The 23,239-nt window shown below is 44.1% G+C and overlaps 2 protein-coding genes across 3 annotated transcripts; one reads left to right on the plus strand and one right to left on the minus strand.

Moving 5' to 3' along the window:
• The first annotated feature begins 632 nt into the window (after window positions 1-632).
• adck5 (aarF domain containing kinase 5) lies at window positions 633-8,504 on the plus strand. Of its 2 annotated transcripts, XM_041955628.1 has the most exons (15): window positions 633-756; window positions 2,058-2,149; window positions 2,234-2,383; window positions 3,794-3,869; window positions 4,460-4,660; window positions 4,748-4,888; window positions 5,060-5,173; window positions 5,283-5,414; window positions 5,503-5,586; window positions 5,678-5,759; window positions 6,256-6,334; window positions 6,418-6,509; window positions 6,651-6,903; window positions 7,421-7,537; window positions 7,622-8,504. In XM_041955628.1, exons 1-15 carry the CDS (start codon window positions 733-735, stop codon window positions 7,722-7,724), a joined length of 1,740 nt encoding a protein of 579 aa, XP_041811562.1. In that variant the 5' UTR covers window positions 633-732; the 3' UTR covers window positions 7,725-8,504. The 2 variants fall into 2 exon arrangements, with proteins under 2 accessions (XP_041811562.1, XP_041811563.1); XM_041955629.1 differs by lacking the exons at window positions 633-756; window positions 2,058-2,149 and having other exon boundaries at window positions 2,341-2,383; window positions 4,465-4,660.
• A 184-nt stretch (window positions 8,505-8,688) lies between these two features.
• cpsf1 (cleavage and polyadenylation specific factor 1) lies at window positions 8,689-22,529 on the minus strand. The gene is made up of 38 exons (XM_041955240.1): window positions 22,390-22,529; window positions 21,483-21,648; window positions 21,360-21,387; window positions 21,122-21,255; window positions 20,949-21,029; window positions 20,663-20,814; window positions 20,292-20,438; window positions 20,005-20,144; window positions 19,713-19,823; window positions 19,505-19,598; window positions 19,334-19,421; window positions 18,683-18,838; window positions 18,423-18,474; window positions 18,261-18,334; window positions 18,095-18,169; window positions 17,914-17,994; window positions 17,487-17,582; window positions 17,196-17,369; window positions 16,955-17,096; window positions 16,637-16,815; window positions 16,231-16,370; window positions 15,960-16,140; window positions 15,659-15,865; window positions 15,437-15,526; window positions 15,202-15,348; window positions 14,928-15,080; window positions 14,458-14,574; window positions 14,075-14,165; window positions 13,375-13,459; window positions 11,625-11,766; window positions 11,387-11,539; window positions 11,088-11,264; window positions 10,716-10,782; window positions 10,584-10,631; window positions 10,335-10,490; window positions 9,275-9,404; window positions 8,995-9,133; window positions 8,689-8,910 (listed from the first exon to the last, which is right to left on the minus strand). Exons 2-38 carry the CDS (start codon window positions 21,624-21,626, stop codon window positions 8,863-8,865), a joined length of 4,419 nt encoding a protein of 1,472 aa, XP_041811174.1. The 5' UTR covers window positions 21,627-21,648; window positions 22,390-22,529; the 3' UTR covers window positions 8,689-8,862.
• Window positions 22,530-23,239: the final 710 nt, after the last annotated feature.

Genomic DNA, 23,239 nt, shown 5'->3' on the forward strand with positions numbered 1-23,239 from the left:
TGAGAACGGACCTTTCAGGGAAGTACAGAGGACAGCTTGTGTATACCAGTTGACTATGAATATTTACATAGCATATTCATAGGTGTTGAGTTTGTCAATGAGGGAGATGGAGTAGATGTGTTTTTTTAAGAATTTGTAACTCTGAAAAACTATAAAATCATCTTTAAGTAATCACAAAGGATAAATTAAACATTAAAGCGGGGACAAATGTATTTTCAGAAGGAAACTGATGGAATCCATGTAATAATTTATCAATTTCTTTACCACATGAAGGCAGAATAATGAAATATAATTGTTAATCGACACTATTAAATGATGCTTTCAATACTTTTTTTATGCATTTCATTAAATGAATACATGAACCTAATGATCCTCACTAACAACTGAAAAACTGATTATGATTATTACTATATATTACTGATTATTACAATGGAACATACTCTTCAAGTGTCTGTCTCGAGAAAACAAACCGACCTGTGCAGAAAAAAAGCTCTGAATGAGTCCCAAACAGCTGCGTTGTCCGACGACCAAGATTTAAACGAAAGCGGAAGTACGAAGATGGCCGCTCACCCTCTCGCTCTGTCGCGCTTACTCTTTGGCTAAACCAATAGCATGTAACCTTTGATAATTGGAGGAGGTGGCACCAGAGGCTGGCTACATTCTTATGAGGAAAACCACTTTGTAACGACAATTCATTATCGTCAGTTGAGCTGGTTCACTATCCCGGGAAACATGACGGGGGAGACGCACAGAGTGGTAAATAAATGAGATTTCTAAATCATTTTAGCTCGCTTTGACAGTAACGTTAGCTTAAGTTAGCTGCTTGACCAGCAGCTAGCAACATTAACGTTAACCAATCAGCTGGACGCGTTAGCTTAACAGATACCAGTGAACTGAAGCAAGGTCAAGACAAACTTTACGTGCGAGTATTGTTATTTCACTTTCAAATGAATGTATTTGTTATGGCGGTCAGTGAGTTATTTCACAAGTGTCCATTCACGGTGGCAGCTGATACTTTGGTTAATATGCGACAGCAAAATGTGCCCCCGTATGAATTACAACAGTTCAAAATAAGTGCATATGAAGTAGTGTCGGTCAGATTCGGCCAATCAGCACGTATCTGCTCCTCCTGCTGTCATTCATTGTGGTGTCAGGACCCCCCCGGCTTTTTCTGCCCCAGTGTGTGACACACACTTACTTTGATAGTGCAGGGCTCAGGTCCCTGACACCACTACTATCTGGACATCAATTTGTCAGCAGTGGAGACATTTTGTCCCTCAGATTCAGACAGCGAACAAAAACATCGAAGTACTCTGACTGGTCATATTGGCCTTGATCTAGACCCCCCCTCCCCTTTCCAGCACACACACACACACACACACACACACACACACACACACACACACACACACTAACACATTCCCCTGATGTTACTCAACACTATGTGGGCCTGCCTTGTGAATGTAAGTCAGTATCTATAGAAGAAGGTGGTTCATCAACTCTATCTGCCAAACATTCCCAAGGGGGCGGGGTAATGGTGTGCATCTCGGCTTGTAGATTCTTGATCGATGCACAAAACAAAGTTGAGTCCTCAGCACACATAAGTACAGCTGCTTTTTAAGCAACGTATGGTAAATCAGTTATAAAGACCGACAATGATAAAAGTGTGCAACTGAGATCATAGTAACAGTAAAACTCGAAAGTGAAATACTGTTGCTGCTGACAAGCGCAGAAGCAAATTAGCAGCTATTGTAAATTGGGACATGAATTGTTTTATCGCTGCCTGCTCATTATGGCACAGTTGCCGTGCTTTATATGGATACAATGGTGTTGTCGCTCTGAGGCTGTAAAAATACTTCTACTCACAGTCATTTTGTCAGAGCTGCACTGACACTGTGTATCTGTTTACACCAGTCATGATTGTTAATCCAATGCAATCCTAGTAATCTGTCCACAGGTCCATGGTTAACAGTCAGGTCATATGGATATTGCAAGGGTAAGAGTAAAACACTCTCCTGCAGCGCCTTTTTTTTTTTTTTTTTTTTACTTCTCTGTAGTTGAGGCTGTGTCTGCATCACATGGCTCTGCTCCGGAAATACCCACCTCCCGGCTCCTCACTCCAAACAACCAGATCCTTCGGTTCACTCAGGTACAGAACTGCAGCCAAGCCACGGTCACAGGTAAGCATGACGACGTTGCCGTCTTGATGAGTGGGACTGTTTCCTGCCTCCAGGGAAGGAAAGCGCAGAGGGCTGCTATGGAAGACGCTTGTTGGCGTCTCTGTCGGTGTGCCTGTGGCAGTGGGTGTCCAGTATGCTGCGTCAGCACCAAGAGAGAGGAGGAAGATGAGGATCGTGATTGAAGGATTTGGTCGCTTGTGCAGGTTGGTCTACGTACAGTGGCTAGAAAAAGTGTTCACACCCCTTGAACTTTTCCACGTTTTGTCACGTTCCGACCACAAACATAAATATATTTTATTGGCATTTTATGTGAGAGAGCAACACAAAGCGGCACACAATTGTGAAGTAGAAGGAAAATTATACATGATTTTCCAAGTGTGCAACCAGTTGCCTTCAGAAGTTGCCTGATGATTGCTGAATGATCAAATGTTGACCTAATGATTAAATAGAGTCCACCTGTGTGTAATCTCACCTTAGTATAAATACAGCTCTTCTTTGATGGCCTCAGAGGTTTGTTAAGAGGATATTGTTCAGCAAACAGCATCATGAAGTCCAAGGAACACACCAGACTGGTCAGGGATAAAGTTGTGGAGAAGTTTAAAGCAGGGTTAGGTTATACAAAGATTTCCCAAGCTTTGAACGTCTCACGGAGCACTGTTCCATCCATCATCCAGAAATGGAAAGAGTATGGCACAACTGCAAACCTCCCAAGACATGGCCGTCCACCTAAACCTACATGCTGAACAAGGAGAGCACTGATCAGAGATGCAGCCAAGAGGCCCATGGTAACTCTGGAGGAGCTGCGAGATCCACAGCTCAGGTGGGGGGAATCTGTCCACAGGACAACAATTAGTTGTGCTATAATCGGGCATTTATGGAAGAGTGGCAAGAAGAAAGGCATTGTTGAAAGGAAGCCATAAGAAGTCTTGTTTGCGGTTTGCCAGGAGCCATGTGGGGGACACAGCAAACATGTGGAAGAAGGTGCTCTGGTCAGATGAGACCAAAGTTGAACTTTTTGGCCTAAAAGCAAAACGTTAGGGGGTGCTTTTCTCCAGCAGGGACAGGGAAGATGGTCAGAGTTGATGGAGCCAAATACAGGGCAATCTTGGAAGAAAACCTGTTGGAATCTGCAAAAGACTTGAGAATGGAGTGGAGGTTCACCTTCTAGCAGGACAATGACCCTAAACATAAAGCCAGAGCTACAATGGGATGGTTTAAAACAAAACATATTCATGTGTTAGAATGGCCCAGTCAAAGTCCAGACCTAAATCCAATCGAGAATCTGTGGCAGATCTGAAAACTGCAGTTCACAAACGCTCTCCATCTAATCTGAATGAGCTTGAGCTGTTTTGCAAAGAAGAATAGGCAAAAATTTCGGTCTCTAGATGTGCAAAGCTGGTAGAAACATACCCCAAAAGACTTGCAGCTGTAATTGCAGCAGTTCCGCCAAGTATTGACACAGGGGGGCTGAATACTTTTGCATGCCACACTTCTCAGTTTTTTATTTGTAACAAAAATTGGAAAATCAAGCTTCAAATCTAAAAATCTGACACTGGGTACAGCTCTATGTTTAAACCAGTCATACACATCCACTCTTCTATGTGTGTCCTCAGATCTCTCTCTGTGGGAATCTTTATCTCTGTGGATTACTGGTGGACCACCAATGTGACTGTCCGAGGCCTCGATGAGGTAAGTTCCATGTCATGTAACTGGGTCAAGGCAGGTTTAATCAATCCGGCTGCAGCTACCACCCTCCTGATGTGACTGCTGCTCTGAATTCCTCTAAACATGGAGGGATGGTGAGACTTTTCATCGTGTTCGGGCTCGCTTATAGCTTAATGTGGCGTTTCGCCCCTGTTGCAGTTATAGTTGTGTTTGGCTGAGGTGATGCATTTTCTGGAGATTCTCTGCTATTTTGTACTGTTTTGTTTTTCCACATGACTTTGCATGTAGCTGGGGGGCAAAAAGGGGGCAGTTTTGGCACATATTAAACCCTAGATCACTTGATAGTCACTGAGATGTCACACATCACAGAACACAAACATCAACAACACTAGGTAGCAGAGCTTCCAATGATTAACACATATATTGATGGGTGTCCTTGGGGTCTAAGTACCATAACACACCCCCACTTCATATCCACCCCACATTTCCTTTCCACCTCTCTTGTGCTTGTTCCCAGAAATGAACTAAAAAAAAAAGTTTACTGTTGCTTATGCTTGCTGGCTCTGTGGGTGTTTTATGGACAATCATGTCTTACTGCCATCCCCCCATGCTAGAGCAGCCCATCCTACTTGGCGGAGATGTCAGCCTGCCACCAGAGGACAGCAGAGTGCATGGTGGAAGGAGCCATAAGGAACGGCGGCATATACATCAAACTCGGCCAAGGTCTGTGTTCCTTCAACCACCTCCTGCCCCCCGAGTACATCCGCACCCTGCAAATACTGGAGGACAAGGCCTTGAACAGGAGGTACAAAGAGGTGAGAGCTGCAACACAAACAAGGCGCATGGTTCAGCGAGAGAGATGGTCATGAAGATTCTCAGGATTGTGCTTGTGTCTGTGACAGGTGGATGCTCTCTTCCAAGAAGACTTCGACAAAACCCCAGAGCAGCTTTTTAAAACGTTTGACTATGAGCCCATCGCTGCCGCCAGCTTGGCTCAGGTTCATAAGGCAGAACTGTTTGACGGGACTCCCGTTGCTGTGAAGGTGAGCTCAGATTCTGAGACCACAGTGTGGTTCCTTTTCTTGCCTCGGTTTTTATTAACCTCTTTCACTGTCGGGTACAGAACTCCACATAGATTGCTTGTGTACTGCGCAGAATCAGACCAGTCCAGTCCAGGTTTCAAGTTTTAAGTTGTTCAATTCTGGTCCCCGCAGGTGCAGTACATCGACCTCAGGGATCGGTTTGACGGTGATATCAGAACATTGGAGATCCTGCTGGATATTGTTAAGTTCATGCACCCTAGCTTTGGATTTCGATGGGTACTTAAGGTCAGTTAATCAGTAGTTAACAGTTAATCCACTGCATGTGTCTGGGATGGTGTTTAGCTAAACAAGTTTTGACTAAATCAATAAGAGGATTTTAATGGGCTTTGTGTAGGACTTGAAGGGTACTCTGGCTCAGGAGCTAGACTTTGAGAATGAGGCCAGGAATTCTGAGAGGTGCGCAGAGGAGCTGAAACACTTCAGTTTTGTTTCTGTCCCCAAAGTCTTCTGGGAGCAAACAAGTAAGGTGAGGTTATTATTATTGGTACCAAATGACCGGACTTCCATCCTTTCCTTGGCTAAAGCTTTGTCATTGTTTCCTCTCCTTCTCAAAGAGAGTGTTGACAGCAGAGTTTTGCAATGGCTGCAAAATCAATAACGTGGAAGAAATTAAAAGGCAAGGATTAAGTTTGAAAGATGTAAGTCGATGCATTCTACGCAACACGTGGTCTTCAGAGTGTTCCCATAAAAACGCTGTCTGTAACACCTCATCAAAAACTTGATTTTCAGACTGCAGATAAACTGATCCGAACATTTGCTGAGCAAATATTCTACACCGGTTTCATCCACGCTGACCCTCATCCTGGAAATGGTGGGTACATCAGTGTGCATGTGTTTATGAAAGAGAATATCATCAGTTTGTAGCACCAGTGAACATTGCATTTGCCTTTTCTGTCTTCATCAGTAACATCAGCAGGTTTTCATTGTCCTTCCATCCCTCCCTCCCTCAGAACAAAGTGCAGACGCATGCACAGGACAGAGTTTCTTTTTAGAGATGAGTTAGCTCGAGGAGCCCAACCGATATGCTGAGCTGATATTAATGCAGAAATACCACAGAGATGTTTAAAGGTAATTGAGAAGCAGTGGTAATATTAGATGATTTGTCCACCAGAGAGCACTAACATAATAAAATAATACAATGGCGTAAACAGCTTCATAAATGAGAAATAAAACAGGGAGTGAAATAATCAGAACTATTACATCCAGGTGGCATTTCCCTTCTTTTGTCTATCTTGCTGATTTGTACAGAGAGAGGGTGTTTGAAAACATGACATCCCATATTATTCATAAAGTCTTTGTGCCTGCAGTTCTAGTGAGACGAGGTCCTGATAACAAGGCAGAGTTGGTTCTCTTGGACCACGGCTTGTACGAGTACCTCAGCGAACGGTGAGATTTGGCTGAGTCTGTTTAGTAAATACCTCTTCTGAGATTACTCTGCCGTCAGCTGTAACTGTGACCTTTTATCTTAGTGACAGAGTGGCCCTTTGTAAACTGTGGAGGTCCATAGTCCTGCGAGATGAGGCAGCCATGAAAAAGTACTCCAGCGCACTGGGTGTCAAAGGTAACCCTTAATGTAGCCACTGCATGCTGTATATTCCAGAGGTGTTTGATAAATCTGTTTCACCTTCTACATTGTCAGTGATCCACATTGCTGTTGCACAATAAAGCAGTAATTCCACTTCTTATCTGATTTGCTCTGCAGAGTACTTCCTCTTCTGTGAGATGCTGCTGCAGCGACCCATCAACATGCAGGAGCTGGGCCTGTCCAACATCCTGAGTCGAGAGGAGACGGCCTACATGCGTGAAATGGCCAGCCACCGCTTCGAAAGCATCATGCAGGTGCTGAAGGCGATGCCCCGGCCCATGCTGCTCGTCTTCCGGAACATCAATACGGTCCGAAGCATCAACATCACTCTGGGAGCGCCGGTGGACCGCTACTTTGTCATGGCCAAGAGGTTAGTGGAGCCGCTGGCTGCGCTACGCTCGCCGTTCTGTGGCAAATAAACTCTCCCACGGCACAAAGCGATCATAACAAGTAACTGCAGGGAGATTTTAAACATGTGACATGAGTCACTCATTGCTACAACGCACTCCTGCCTCTTTCCAAGTCTTCAACAACTGTTGCATGAGTTGTTTGCTCCAGGATGTCCATTGAAAAACTATTAGGCACTTTGACATCTGGTGGACAGAGTTCACTGAGTAAATGCTACTAATAAGTAAAGGAAGTAAAATTCCTAATCAGTCTAAATAAACTCAGTATTTCTTCAGAAATATGAGAAATGCAGATGAAAGAGGGAACATTAGAGAAATGTTAGAGGTGATGGTGTGTTTGAGGATCTCATGACCTCAGCATTTCTAAAATTCTTGCCACAGCCCTGCAGAAAAAGACTGAAAGCTGATTAGTTTTCCAGCATTTGAAGATAACCTATTGGTAAAAGTATTTCATGTAGCCGATTTCCCTCTTGTTGTTAGCGCGGTGCGAGGCTGGGGGAAGATTCAGGCAGAGAGGACGGGGATGCTGCCCCAGCTCTGGGTCTTCCGCTGGGTGAGGACAACATGGGAGGGCCTCAAGTTTGAACTGGCTTTGAGGTAAAGACTCAGTCTTGTGTCAGGAATGCAAATCATGTTGCGTGACCGCAGCCAGCGAATAATAATGACGCGACTCCTTTACAGATGGGAGATGGCATCGATGAGTATGACGCGCTCGGTCCTGGGCCTGCTGTCGCACTTCGGTCTCATATCTGTGGACGCAGAAGTGTACGAGTACCTGAGATAGCGCATGCGTCTCCAGCTCTGGAGGACAGAGAAGAAGGAGCTGTCCCAAGCCACGAGCTCATGCAATCCAACAGCAGGGAGCCTCTCACTACCGTAGCAGCTCTGAAAGGTGCTAGTAATGGTGCTGCTCGAGCATGAGCACTGTTTCCACACCAAATCATCCTCAACTCTGCTGTCAGACAGGACCTCTTCAGAATGGGTGAGAAGCAATTAAACTGCAGGACTACGAAGCATCAGACCTACTCCAGAGTAGAGTCCCTACTGTTTTTAATTAATCTAATTATTATTATTGTTTTAGTCTAGTCTTAGGACAGCAAATTGTTTTTAAATTCAAATTTGAAGCATTTTAAGCTGCAGTTTGCTTTAAAGAACTGCTGACATTTATTCCATGAGACATCTATCTGTAGCATCCTGGCTAAGCAATATTATTATCTTCCACAATTAATGTGTAATAACGTGTAAAACAAGCCAAACACAGCAATGTTAAGCTGCCTCCACTGGAGCGAGAGTGAAATCTCTTCATGGGTTGCACTGAAACATTTCAGGAGTGTAAGAAACTGCAGCTTTAAATCTAGATTTTAAATAAACGTTAATCAGTCTGTCAGGTGTTCTGCGATGCAGGAATGGATATTTGTGTTGGACCAACCCTTTCTGTTCAGTGTTACTTGGATGAAAGCTCAGCTGTTGGTGTTCTTCAGCAGCGAATGCAATGAGTGCACCCCTCACAGGTCCAGCACCACCTCACCAAATGTTTTAAAACAAATTTAATAATGTTAATAAAATGCTCTACCTCCTTTTTTAAGGCATTCCTGTCTTTATCACTTCCAGCTCAAAACACACACACACACACACACACACACACACACACACACACACACACACACACACACACACACACACACACACACACACACACACACACACACACACACACACACACACACACACACACACAACGCTTGAGTAAATTAGTTTTACTTCTTTTTGTTTTTGTACAAAATATCCTAAGAAAACAGGCTGCTCTCTTTTTTTTTTCATCTAACAAGTAAGAAAAACAAATCGGGTTTGCACAAAGATGGCCATAACAAAACATTGGATATAAAACAGCATTCAGTGGACGAGACGTGGGAATGTGGCTCTCAGAAATGAGCTGTTACTCTGTCGATCTCCAGGAGGTCATCCAGGATCTGGTGATGAAAGGAGGACAAAATGAGGACACTGAAGGAAGACGACTGACCTCGCTGCATCCTCTCTTCTCTTACTGTACTTACTATGTCTTGAGTGGTGCCGATCTTTTTGGCCAGCTCGCTGCGCTCCATTGTACTGAGGTACAAGTATTTGTTGAGGAGCTCTCCATCCAGGATGTTTCTCACAGCGTTCTGTAGGCTTCGTCTATCACTGTGCAGCATCCTGGACCCAAGACACAAAAGATGTCAAGCAACAAATAGCCAAACCAAGTCTGTCACCGAAGACCAAAAGAACTCTGCACCCCTTCTGTGTGAATAAAATTAAATATCTCAGCGGTGACAAGTACTGCAGGCAAATACAGACCTGAAGGCCTTTGGGTTTAGACCTGCGTGATGAGGCAGCATGGTGGTAAGAGCGTTCTGCAACATGAGCAGACGGCGATACGTCTTCTCCTGCATGGGGAGGAGCAAGCCAACTCCTCCGTCCAGAGTTGCTGTGGAGACAGATTATCGATGATGATAATAATAATAAAAACAAGTTTAGTTCACATTTAACATTTGGGTATTTGAAGGTCTGAAACTTCTTTCCCAGAGCATCATCTGCAGGATTTCAATCCTGAAAGTTTCTTGTGATTTAGAAAAGGGAGATAACCCCAACCCCCCCCCAAACATTACATCCAAAGGCTTGTTATTCGCTTTCAACACATCTACTGTTTGTGGAGATGTCAATCTGTGAGCCACGATGTAACCATGTCAGAATTTAGAGACAGCAGCTCAGTCCTGATCTTTGTTTGTTTTGGGGAAGTTCACGATCCACCATGCTATGGGGCAAATTAGCTCTACACTGAAATACACAAACAATGCTGCTTCCTTGTTTACATTACATGGGTGAACAGCTGGTGAGGATGTTGGTGGTATGCTGGGAGTTCAGCCTCAGTCTTTTAGCATTATATCATGTACACAGCCATCAAATACATATTTAAGACTCTTTAACATAGTACTCATTTTAAAATGTGTCACATGTAAACGTTAGCTGGACATGGACTTCTCAGCTGACTCGCAGAGTTCAAGCATTAACGTTAGCTTACATTAAGCTCGCTACACTTAAAAAATCTGCTAGTAACAGGCATCATTTTAGCGGACAAAATCCATGGCCGTCAGCTAGAAGTCAGAGCCTGCTGTCACTGAATTTTGATGGTAAACCTACCACCATTATTCTGTAATGACAGAATGGAAAGTTTGACATAGCAACAGTAACTAAGGAGGGCGGGGCTTAGCAAAGGGTCAGTTCCCAACTACATTTTTATTAGAGGCTGACGTTCCAGGTTTTTAATGATTGCACGAACCCTGATTGAGGATAAAGTCACTTGTTTCTAATAAAGCTGTTAGCGATGACGTGCCAGACAGGAGCCTGGAACACTTACCAAACCACGTGATGTGCTTGTTGTCCCAGGTCAGAGCCTTTTTGCTGCCAGTGTCCAGGGCTCCTCTGCACGGCATCCGCCAGAAAGTGTTAATGTTTGCTCCGGCGTTGAAGTCAGCTCGCCTCAGCAGTCGCATTCCTCCAAAGCTCTCTTTAGCTGCAAACAAAGGCCACACATTACATGACGGGATGCGCATTTGATATGGAGTTACATCACGTTTGCATAATGCCTTCCAACGATACCACATACCTTCAGGTAAATACATATAAACATAGAGGTTCTTGTCTCGATCTGACACTAAAAGGGAAGGAAAAAGATTAACATGAATACATTTTTGCAAATCTTATTGAATTTACTTCCAAAGTGCATTACAAACATTACCCAAGAAGCCAAGCTGGTTGTTGTCCACCATGAATTCGATGCTGTAAACCTCCAGTGGCTTTGCATCCTGTCGCCAAACAAGAAGAAAACAGTTCAAACCCAACGGAGACAGATCCTGAATTATCTCCAGCTGCCAGTGCCGCTCTCCTCCAGACGAACACGACCCGCAGGAGACACACCATCAATCAACAAACACTCCGCTGTGAGTGCTTCAGCCCACAGGTTACAGTTAGCAAATCCAACACTTGGACCTGATTGTAGCCTGCGATAATTAAAAACTCTATTTGCTGCCTCAGATACTGGAGAAAACAAACAGCCCCTCTTCTAAACATGATACAGTAAATTACTGCTCCAGTGGTGTCGCTGCCTCACCCTGCTGACGAGTGACAGCGTCTTGCTCTCCTCCTGGTAGCGGAGCAGCGAGATGCTCTTCATCAGATCCGCGGCCAAGATGAAATTCTTGATGCTGAACATCTGGTGGATGTAGAGCTGAGTGTCGATGAAGGCCATGCCCGTCAGGTCGTTGTCCTTCAGGACCCACAGGAAGATCTGCAGGAGCACGAAATAAGCTAGCACCCCTCGTTTTTGCATATTCACACCCAATCGTAAGATAGACAGTGTTTTTCTGCGTGCAGCTCTATGAATAGCTGTGTTGTGAGCGTGTGTCACACCTTCTGTCCGATGGCTGACACCAGGTATCCGTTGCAGTGGCACAGAGCCGTCACCGGGCCCTTCTGTTCCTTCTCATACAGGACTTTGAACTTGTTCTTGGTGAGGGGCTGGCCCGGCTCTGGCACCACTTCAATCACATCCAGGATCAAAATCTGAACACAAGATTCAAACGTGAGGCAATCGGCAGTTGTTTTCTTCTCTTGCTTTCACCATTTGGTATGGTTGTGTGCTGCTCACCCGGCCCCTGCAGGTGACCTCCTCCCCCTGCATCAGGCAGGTCCCGGCTGCGACGTAGCCCTTCAGGCCGGAGACCGTCTCCTGACTCCTCAGAGCCACCGTCTTCATACAGGTCACATGTTCCCACTCCTCCAGGTCGATCCTTTTGAGGACAGAGAGGAGCCAGGTTATTGAGTTATTAACATTATTTGCATTCATCACAAATGATTACTGAACTACATTTCTTAAACATCTTTTCACGCAACATGATATGTAATATCATGTATATTTAGTTGAGAGAGGTATTCAACTGTAGGGTTAGTATGGAAGATGTGTGGTGCTGTTGAACTATTTTGGTTTAATATTTTGTCGGGTTTCATGTTAATTATATCCTAAATTTCCTCAATTTACACCATTTAGTTCTTATTGGAAATGATAATAAAATGAACATGTAAAAACAAAGAGGGAGAAGAGGCAATCACAAGCATCGGCGTGGAAAAAGTGCTGCATGCTACATTATTTTTGACTTCATGAATGACCAATCATAATATAAGAGGGGCACTACAAGGCACATGGGCGGCTGACACTGCAGGATAACAATGAGCAAAATAAAAGGAGTAGCATAGAGGATTTTCTCTCTGTTTGCATTTTGCCTTTATCAGACAGGTGGTGTGGTAGAATTTGTTTGTGCAATATGTAATGCCAATTATTGGAAATGTTCTGGGAACAGTAGGGACTGACACCATTGGAATAACATGACAATCAATAGAGTGTGTCCTGTGAAAGATCAGGCTTGGATAAGTAACAGGAAGGCTTAGGAAGTACTGATCTATCACATTTGTAATAGCAACACCATTTAAGGAATGTGACCTGAATTGAACTAATGTCCTAGGCATCTTCCCAGTGTGGGTGTATGCATATCTGCAAAAGTATATACATGAATGTAGACAAGATTAGAGAAGACTTTGCTGTGAAACATCTGTATGTGCTCTGTCTGCTTCTGCTGCACTTGGTCTTCAGTGTCATTTCTCTCCACAACAGTGGCACTGAAAGAGTAATGGGAAATACTGGGAGAGACAAATGGATGATCTCTGCTTGATTCAAAGTGTGAACGTCACATTTAAAGGTTCTGAGTCTTTGCAAACTTTAGAGCCAACAGGACGCTCCAGTTAGCAAAGTAGGTAACTTAAATACACTCAGAAGTTCATAGCAGTGCCAATGCTTTAAAATCCTTTGTTAGCCAAGCTCAATAATATATCTCAGTTAGCCAGTTAGTTAGCCTAGCACTGCCCCATCTCCACACTGAAATAACACAAATGAAATCTGTTTTGACAGAAAAGATAGCGATACACATTCTCACACAATTAATGCCCTAACACATAGCGCTGAAACACTGCAAAGCACACACAGTAGTTGGCAAAGATAAAGCTGAGCAACTAAATGACCACAGACTTAACTGACTGACATTTCCAACTGACCCTCATTTAAATGAGGGAAAGCAGCCATGTGAGACTACACCAACTGTCTGCAAGTTGAGATAAATGACCCGAGATTTTCAATTAAACTCAGCGATTCTCTCAAGGCAGCACAAAGCCTCTGCTGGGATGACCCCGTGCAGAGAAAATGAGCAAACTAAAGTGCCACAAGCTTGTCCGCGGCCTCTTAATTCAGAGGCGCCTAATGTCTATTAAAACAAGGCTCTCTTATCGATTTTGCAAGGCGCACTCTTGTTTTTCAAAGGGGCGCGATACATAAAGAAGAGAGCTTTTACCGGGTGTTGGGAATGGCCTCCCAGCTGACTGGAGAGATGAGCTGGATGGAGAACTTCTCCTGCTGAGGATTGATATAACGTTCATCTGCAGGGGAACAGAGGAGAAACAGCAGTAATATAGCCACATATTAGTGTTAAGCAGGAAAATAAACAGCCAAATAGGATTACAAACTGGTGCACATGCCTCTCAACAGGCTGACAGTTCTAATGCAGTAACACCACACGTTGTGATTCAAAGTATGTGAAAAGCTGTTAGAGAGTCAGTGCACAAGGCAACACAGTGGTGGAAAATGATTGCTGGGCTCAATTAGTTAACTAAAGGTTATTCATGAATACTTGAAAAAGCTGAAACCAAACAGTTCAGAAACAAGACAGCACACTTCAGAGTCAGTAAAGTTGATTTATAACTGACACAGTGAGCTAAAAGTAATGGAGAAATGGTCCAAACAGTAGCTTAAGAGTAGCTTAACAAATAGTTGAAACAGTCGTTAAAACTAAAGTGCAAATGGTTAAATAGTAGGTCAAAATAATCAGATAAACAGCTGAAATGTTATTTCATTATTTTATTATTAATATTTAGTCATGGTGGGTGGTGTTGAGGACCGGGCACTTGAGTTCACCTGATATGGCTGTGTGTGTGTGTGTGTGTGTGTGTGTGTGTGTGTGTGTGTGTGTGTGTGTACAGTTGTGCATGTCTGACCTCGTTCTATGATTTCGTACTCCTTCTCCTCTCCAGTCATCCTCGGGATGCGGGTGCAGAGCTCTTTCACACTGGTGCACACAGCATACACCTAAAAGCGAGAAAGCCAAAATCACACAGAAAAACTTCACATCAAAGCCTAATCCCTTCAAAGTCACCCTCATTGATTTTTTTTTTTTGCTCTCGCAGTAAGAAAACTTTAACGCCAGAGGGCTTTCATCCCAAACTTTTTCAAAGTGTCTCAATCGATACGCTTTTATTTTGCGCCGCGTTTATGCAAGTGGAGGTGTGCGAGTCCAGCGAATGCGTTTCGGCTTGAATTTGTGTCACGTCGCTGCTTTGGTGCCCCTGGTGCCGTGTGGGCTGAGTGAGAGGAGTCTTGCCTTGGATTCAACATGGTAGGAGACGTAGTGGACGGTGCACCTCAGTGGGATTTTTCGGACTGGCCAAGGGGCATCGTAGGACAGATAGGTGGGCAGGACGCTGATCCTCAGCTCTCCCTGTGGAAAAAACACACACAGAGACACACACATGCACTGAAAACTAAAAAGGAAAAAGAAACTAAAGAAAAAACGAAAAAAGCAGGTTTACATGAGTCTAAATTAAACTTAATAAGTGGCTTTCTGAGACTTAGTCACAAAAACTGACTTCTCAGAGACAAAGCTGAAATAATTCAAACTAAAGGTTTGAGCATGAATGACAGGACAACAGAACATTTTGAGATGGGAATCCAGAGTAAGAGAAAATACTTCCCAAACCACCACATCCCTCCACTTTTAACAAATCTAAGTGGTGTTCTTGTCTTCAGAGTGCAGTTAAGAGCTACCACACTGACTGTGCGTCCTCTGCGTACCTGTTTGTTGAAGTAGAGGAAACCTTTGGGGCAGTTGATGTTGTGGAAGGGTGAGAAAGACTCGATGGGGCCATCGATGCTCATGGGGTGAAGCCTCATGGCTCCACGAGAGGTGACCAGCATCCAGTGAGGGGACGGACCACAGATAAACACCTGGTTCATCAAAGTTACTTGGTTAATCGGATTGTACGTGACTGCATGTAAAAGTGCTTGTCACAGTGCCAGTGCTGTGATATGAAGCTCTAAAATCTGCTTCAAAGTGAGCCTTCCTCACCCCAGAGTATCCAGAGATGTCCTCAAAGTATCTGAATCTAGCGATTCGACTTTTCGCAGCCGCGCTCTCCTCGGCGGCGCCGCTCTCTGCCTTCTTATCTTTCTTAAGCTTTGATTTCTTCTCTCTGAAGTTGATGTTGTGGGGCACCTGCGCAGAGTAACGTGGCACAGTAAGGACTCACTTTGTTCGAACTTGGCTTGCTTTAGTCCGCCTTCGTCAGGCTTTCAGCTCTTACTTTTTTGAAGCGCACTTTCAGGTTGTTCTGTGGCTGCTGCTGATCATACGGGAACGCTTCATAGATCAGAAGCTCCTGTTCCACATGGACCTAGAAAACAAGAAAACTTTCTTTCATATACCGATTCACTCAATTCCAGTTTTTTTTACTTTCTTGTTATGAAGCACTTAAAGCAGGTGAAGCACAAACAAAAACAAGAATGAACTCAGAGTAAAATCTCACCAGTAAATATGGTCTGCTGTGATTGTTGCCAAGTGAAACCAACGCCACCTCTTTGACTAGTGGGATCTCTCCTTGCCGTGTTACTTCCTCTTTTTTACCGTCCCCTTGCGTTGCTGATTGGCCAGACGAACTGTCCACCAGCACTCTCTGACCAACTGGGAAGTTCTTCACCAGGAAGACCAATCGCCAGTCTGGGAGCTGGTAAATCTGTTGATAAAACCAAGGTGACAGAGGAAGCATAGAAACAGGACTCGGAGGCTGATTAACATAGCGTGTACGTTCTCCTGAAATAACCCCATACCTCCATTACACCATTCTCCCTGATGATCATGCACCAGTGGCTGGGTTCTGCCTTGCTCGCGCTTCCCTCACTCCCAGAAGACCCCAGTACCCCGGAGCTGCGGCCCATTTCCTCCTTTGACGGCGCTGCACTGGCGTTTGAGTCTCCATAGAGCATTTCCTCCTCATCATCCACTGTGTTACTACACACACATTTAACATTAATCACTCCGTGAATAAAAAGGACATGTCGCGACTCGCTGTATGTTTCAGCACAGAGGTGGTGCTCGTACCTGAGGTCCTGGATGAAGGTCTCTGCTTCAGACTGACTCCTGAGGATGGTGTCCTCTTTGACCGAGCAGCTCACTTTGTTTTCTGTGGTGAACATTCCGCTCACATCTCTGTACGCACACAGTGTGATCACGCGTGACTGCTGTTGAATGAGAGTCATTTTTAAACAAGTCAATTACTGTTATAAGCCATTTAAGTAAATTATGTGAATCTAGTTTCTAAATGAGGGAGCATAATTATGCTGTACATTCGCGTGTTGCCATTACTGAAGCACAGAACTGAACGGAGTGACACTGCTGACGCAGCAGTACCAGCCACTCTGGCGCGAGAGCTTCAGTTTGGCCAGCAGGGGGTGTGTGTGTCAAACAAAAAGCTTCTAACAGGGCTGACGTGCGTGATTTTACTCACGGTGGGGATCTGTGGTTTCTGCAGGGCCAGCCGGTGTGTCTTCCCCATGTATGAGTCAGTCTTCAGCACGAACATGGTGACCACTCCCTCTGCAGTCATGATGACCACGAAAGGGTCCGCCACAGAGCAATGCACTATGGGAGAGCCCAGGTCCACGGGGATGAAGTGGAGCTGTGTCACTGAGAGCAAAATTGAAAGTAAACACGTGAGGTTGCTATTATGTTTAATACCTTTAAATTTACCACACATTCTCCTTTACTCCTACTACAACAAGCAAATCTGTTTCATTTTGTTTAACCAAATTTTTATCTTGTTTACCTCCTTCCAGGAGCCGAATACCCATGGGGGAGACTTGGATGATGTACTTGTTGTCACCGATGTTTCCAGCAAACACAGTGGGTCCCTGGGTGGCAAAACCACTGGTGTCCAGCTCCATGATCTCCTGACCTGTCTGAAGGATCTACACAAAAACAGGTTTAGTTTGGCTACGTTAGAAAGCAACACGATAAAACTTCTTTGCACTCGGATTAAAACAGTTCCTCTTTGCATTTGTTCCTACCATGGTCGAATCCTCTCTGCTCAGAATGAGAAAGCCGTGCTTCTTCGTATCATCCTCCATTTGAGGTTCTGTCTTCTTCTCGTCCTCTTTCTCCTCCTGGTCCTTCTCTCCCTCCTGGCCATCCTCACTGGTCTCCGTCTCTGCCCTGTCCTCTGAGTCATCGCTTTTTACAGCCTGGGAAAGAAGCGACAAACACCTTACTGTAAACCAGAGGTGCTACCATAAAGGAATGAACATGCTGACATTCGTGAGCGTGAAATCCTGATGCTGGTAATTAGGAATACACAGTACTTTTTTGTCTTCCTTGACTTCACTTGAGATGACTGTCCACATGTCGTGGCAACCGGGCAGCTCAAACGTAGTGACTACTTGGGGTCGGATGCTTCTCTGAGAACAGAATAGACACATCAAAGTACATTTCCAGGCTTTCCAGACTTGTATAAACTGTCAACCGCACAACACGCTGCTGTTACAAGTCATAAGAGTATGTAAGAAGTGTGAGCATGTTAGCTTGTGTCTGGGGTGTTTACAGGCTACTCCGTCGATCTCTGAGGCAGCCCTGGTAGACCCAGACTTCACTGTAGCACCGTCACTGGACCTGTGGCAGACGGCCCTCGCGACCACAGGTTTTAGGACGGTGCTGTAGCATTTATCATGCACAGATCCAACCAGGCAAGCTTGCATTCAGACAACACATTACACCAGTGGGAGGATTTACCTGAAGGACGGACAGTGCACCATTCTTGCCGTAGCCAGAGCACACTACGACCTCCAGGTCAGGCTCGGGGTTGCTCTGAAACTGTGGGTGAGATGAAATCCAAGTCAATTCAACTTCTGAGATGGTAGGTAACGTCAACAGTAGCCAATCTGCAGAGACACTGGGAAGTGCTGATATGTACCTCTTCAGACAAGAAGGCGGGTTCACCCATGGAGGCGTTTGCACAAGGTCCAATGTTGAGTATGCTATCACACACCTGTATGAAACACGGTTAAAGACCCCCTCTGTCACCTTCCACTAAGATCTGCATTTACATAAAAGGCAATTACGCAGCTTTTTTTTCTTACCTCAAAGGAGTAGGTGGCCAGTTGAGTGCCTGACTGGGCCTCACTTCCGTACACTTCTATCTCATCCACCTCATCTGACAAATCATAGCAGTTACATGAAACACAGACAGGATGATCATGCACGCATTTCTGGCACAAGTCAAAAACAAAATTGGAACATACCCGTCCAGTTGGTGGAAGATTCCACTCGCTTCTTCTTGCTTGGTGGTTCTTCCTGAAATTCATTAGCGATATTGATTTAGTTTATAGGCTACTTTGAGGTAAAGCTGTCAAATAAAATGCATGCAGTGAGTGCTGTACGCAGTGACTCTGAAAGACTGTCAAGCACATTTTCTAAATTAACTGCAAAAAATACGTGAAAACAAAGATGCATTTGGTGCTTCACAACAAAAGACTAAATTAAAACCCAATCACAAACGTACTTGTTTATCTTTGTCCTTCTCTTTTTCTTTGTCTTTGTCCTGCTTTTCTTTGCCCTCCTCTGGCAGTGTCTCCTGAAGTTTCTCGGTGTACTTCAGGAGCAGAGAGTTTCCGAGGCGGGAGCCCAGGAAAAGGTAGCCAGGCTCCATGGTCACCATCTGGAGGAAAAGGTGTGAGGCATCAGTTTGGCAGACTGTTCGCTCTAAGTCCTCTAAAACTTGACAGACTTTACATATTCAGTATTTACTGCATAACAGGTCAGCCAGATAAAAGGCTGCATTTCCACTGCATTGTACAGCTCGGGGTGCTACCAGGTGCCAAAAGCACATTGAGTCGAGTCAAGCCGAGCCAAGCCAAGCCATGCCATGCCATGCCATGCAGTGACAACAAGGCAACAGAAACTACCTGTGCATTGTGGGTCAAGCCTGATTATCTCCCTGCTAATATATTTTTGGTGTAAAAATATTTCTCCAGCATTCAGCAGCTTTGATCATAAAGTACTGGTAATAACCTCCAAAACCTGTGTCAGTCAAACTCTCATCCCTCCAGGCTTTTGTGTTTGTCCACAGAAACATGTTGCCTGTTTATGTTTAACATACAGGCTTCCATTCTCATCAGACCACTGTTCATTCACAGTTAGAGGCAGAACTTACGCAGGTTGTCAAGACGCTGGCAGCAGCTTTGTCAAAGTGGAAAGCCCGGACACTTCTCATGCCGTCAGTGATGAGGGTCAAAACGTAGCTGCAAGACAACAACAGTCAGTGAAGAATCATGATCTGCCACCAGAGCTCATGCACATTCTGGCTGTAATGAGAATGACTCACATTTCTCCTCCTTTCAAAGAAATAACCATCTTGTCATAGGCAATGAAGTCGGACTGGGAACAATCTAGAGTGATCTTCACTTCATCCTGTACACCTGTGTAACCAAAACAAGTTATCCAGTGATGAGAATCACTAAATGTCAAATGGGATGTGAAGTCCACATATCAAAGACACAAGTACAGAAGTGTTTTCAGATGATAACGCTTACGCAGAGGGAAGGCTGTGGTCCCAGCTGTCTGAGAATTGAGAGAAACTCCATACGGTGGAACACTCTGGTTCAGATACAGCAATGAATTCACAGCAAACACCACAACACCTCCTAAAAAGATTTGACATGTGATCAAAGAGGCAGCAACACCAAACACCAACACAGCATACTTCCTCACAGAGTGAAACTTCATATCTAACACTTCAGCAGTAATCATCTTTATGGGGAACTGGGAACTTAGCGATCACAGTGTTCATAAGTAGCGACAGAAGAGAGAGTTTACTGAGCTCACCGATTGGTTTCGGAACAGCCATGACCTGCGTACAGTCAAAAGGTAGATTACTGAGAGACCAGATGACGGGATGAACCTTCTGCATTATGTTGAGGGAGATGGCAACGATGCTACAAGTGTCCTGACGCACAGCCACACGCCTGGCAGAATGATCAGAGGAAGAAGAAAAAAATCAGATTTCTTAGCAAATGAAGGCACTGCTTGCAATAACCATTTGGTCAACATACCTACTGGTTGAATTAAAAAAAATAAATAAAAGGTAGTTATAGCTCATATTGCGGACTGACCCAGGCCATGTCTGGTTGGGCTCAAACAGGATGAGCAATGTCGGCTCATAGTAGCCATGGAGGAACTTCATGTCGATGATGTTTAGCAGCTTCTCGTCCAGCTCACGGACATCAATGATGTAGCTGGGCAGGAAGCTGGATTTCGGCCTGCAGATGAGAGAAAGAGATAGATAGACGTGCTTGTAAGTAGACAATTATATATTTCAACAACAATATGAACTATAAAACTGGGTAGAGGGTTCCCACATTTGGTACCAACTAAACTAGATTAGGTTTCAGTTCCACTGAGGATCAGCATGTAAGCATTTATGGTTCTGTGAGGACACTAAAAGACGTGAACAAGCAGAATGTACAGTGGACTGCAGGCATACCCTTCTCCAACTCCACCCTCCTGTTCGTCAGTCAGGGTGTCCTTCCTGAATGGCAGCACCACAAGCTTGGTGCCATAAACGAGCATCACAGCACAGCGATTCTCCGGATCCACACGGACAATGGGAATATGTACATTCTGTACAAAACCATCCTGAAAATGTAAAGTGAGGGCAAACTGGTTAACCAAATCGTTCACTAGTGCATGTCAACATTTAGAGAGACAGATAATATTATTGAACACAGGGTTTCTCATATTTAATTCATTCTTGTTTCAACTGTACATACTCTGAGCTCCGGTTCCTCAAAGTAATGAAGCGACAGCGTTTTGAGGTCATGTGTCCCGGGGTCGTACTCCACTACTGACAACTGATGAGAGAACAAACACACACAGGTCAGTCAAAAACAATATCAGGCTGTTAAAAAGTCAGTTAGGCAGTGCACAGATTAAACAATGATACCTTGGCATCTTTAAAACTGAGAAGCAACGCATCTCTGCTGGCTCCCACAAGCTGCACACTGGCCATGGACATGACATTGCCGAAGAGAGAGAAAGATGCCACCTGCTCCAGCTTCTCTTTACGAGATTTGGAATCTGTAGGAGGAGAAGAGAGCGAGGTCGGACCACACACGCACTCATTAAATCTAAATAATTCTTGATGGTAAAATCTGCACTTAAAGTAGGACATCTAGCCATACCTGAAGACTTGTCAGCCTTTGATGTACTCTGAAATAATGACAGAAATGTTACATATATCACAAAAAGCTTGTATTTCAAAACGTCACACAAATGAAACGAGCCAAGGGAAGAATTTTAGTTACTTCCACATCGTGGATAATCCTGTAGACAAACAGCTGAGATGTTCCAGCAACGACCAAATTCTTCTCCTTGCTGGATATAAAGTTGCAGTAGACAGAAAACTCCACTGCAGTGGGGGTGTGTGCTTGTCTGTACACAGCATACATCCTGGGAGAGTGTCCTCAGCATCTGACGGAAGACAACATTCACGTCAAGATCTCTTGCCACCACTGACAGCCACTGTTTGATTTGAGGTGCAGAGAACAAACCAAGCATTTATTCTTCTTCATCCAAAGTAAACTGGAGTGGATCGTGGAAACTGGTCAACAGTGTGAAACAATGCTGAACAAAAGTTTAGGTAGTTAGTGTATTAAGTGGCTAATTGAGAACACCGCCCTTCAGAAAAAACTGAGCTTTATTTCATATTCACAATACTGGTACTGAAATATAGGGTGCACTTTATGATTTCTGGTTAGGCTTTACTTGACGTTACGCATCTTGGTGTCTTCTGCCCTCGTAGACTGTCTATATATTTTATATATAATATACTTATATACATTAGCCTCTTTATCTTTAGCAGTGACTATTTCATACAGACAGCTTAAGCAATGATTTAAGAATTCAAGCCATTGTTGTGAATAGATGCTTCCACAATAAACAAACGCTCTCTAGCTTTGATGTAACATTAGCGTTAAGTCTTGCCAATCCTCCGTTAGCTAGCTGTCGATCTAATTAGACATGCAAGTTGCGCTAACCGTCCAGTCGTGTTATTGTGACTAGTGAATGGCATGAAAAGCCGGTAACGTTAGCTATGCTAGCAATGCGCTAACGTCCCTGTTTGTAGCTAGCATATTAGCGTGCATGGCACAGCGCCTGCACCCGTTTGGTTAGCATTTTTTGGCAATTACTGAATTAAACTTGTCAACGTACCTATATCAATCACGTTATTAGAGTCTGTAGCTTTATTGCTCCTTCTTCTGTTTACATTTAAGGTGTCATATTTTGTGGTTTAACGTTACTAACTTAGGCTAGCTATCCCAATAGCCAGGTAGGCTAGCAGTTGTGTGTTGTGAAATCTTCTTCTTCAGGTTTTACGGCAGGTCGCGCCACTCTTCTTTGTCTTTTCTTGACTGGGCGGACTAGCTGCTCCGATGTGTGCTGCTGCCCCCCACAGTTCCAAACCTTTATAGAGTCTGAATGGATGTGTACCTTCACTTGCAAAACATGTTTAAAATAGGTTCATATTTTCAGTGCCCTTTGTCATAGATGCATTCCTATAATTTCAACTGATAGATATCCTAAATTTCAAATAGATGTTTTCATCATGTACCTCTGTATCATTTTTCCTTGCCAAGAGGACAACATAACTAAAAATCAGCTAATCACATTTTGTTTTTCTTTTTAATGTTTTCTAAAACAAAACAAAAAAGCACATTTACAGCATCTGTAATAACAAAAAAAGTAAACACATTCCTGGGCAGAAGTTAAAGATATAATAAAACCCAAAGATTTGTGATTGAAGGACTTCATTGATGAAAAAGGACTTCTAAACAGGCACTTGTCATTTGTGCGTCCACACATTCTGCAGACCCTGTTCACCACAGTGAGTAAACACCGTCACGCTTTGTGCACAACACACAACGCTGAGCTCAGAGGCTACTTTCATTAAAATAATACAAACAATACACATTCCTTTAAAGTGCAGGCTAGATGTGGATGCACAAGCCTTAAAACTTTCAATACATTATAGATAGCAAAAAATTAGCTACAGCAGCTCTGG

Source organism: Chelmon rostratus, chromosome 16 (assembly GCF_017976325.1).
Source record: "Chelmon rostratus isolate fCheRos1 chromosome 16, fCheRos1.pri, whole genome shotgun sequence".
In the NCBI taxonomy this organism is placed as follows: Eukaryota; Metazoa; Chordata; class Actinopteri; order Chaetodontiformes; family Chaetodontidae; genus Chelmon; species Chelmon rostratus.

Bases quoted from the DNA above. Each gene is read 5' to 3' on its own strand.
- adck5 (XM_041955628.1), top strand. From the start codon at position 733: ATGACGGGGGAGACGCACAGAGTG. The intron at 5,415-5,502 runs GTGAGGTTATTA...TCCTTCTCAAAG, and splicing joins TCTGGGAGCAAACAAGTAAG to AGAGTGTTGACAGCAGAGTT. The intron at 6,335-6,417 runs GTGAGATTTGGC...CTTTTATCTTAG, and splicing joins TACGAGTACCTCAGCGAACG to TGACAGAGTGGCCCTTTGTA.
- cpsf1 (XM_041955240.1), bottom strand. From the start codon at position 21,626: ATGTATGCTGTGTACAGACAAGCACACACCCCCACTGCAGTGGAGTTT. The intron at 16,141-16,230 runs GTACGAGCACCA...ATGTGTGTGTAG, and splicing joins ACCTTCATCCAGGACCTCAG to TAACACAGTGGATGATGAGG. The intron at 15,081-15,201 runs GTGAGGAAGGCT...TTGATGAACCAG, and splicing joins ACATCTCTGGATACTCTGGG to GTGTTTATCTGTGGTCCGTC.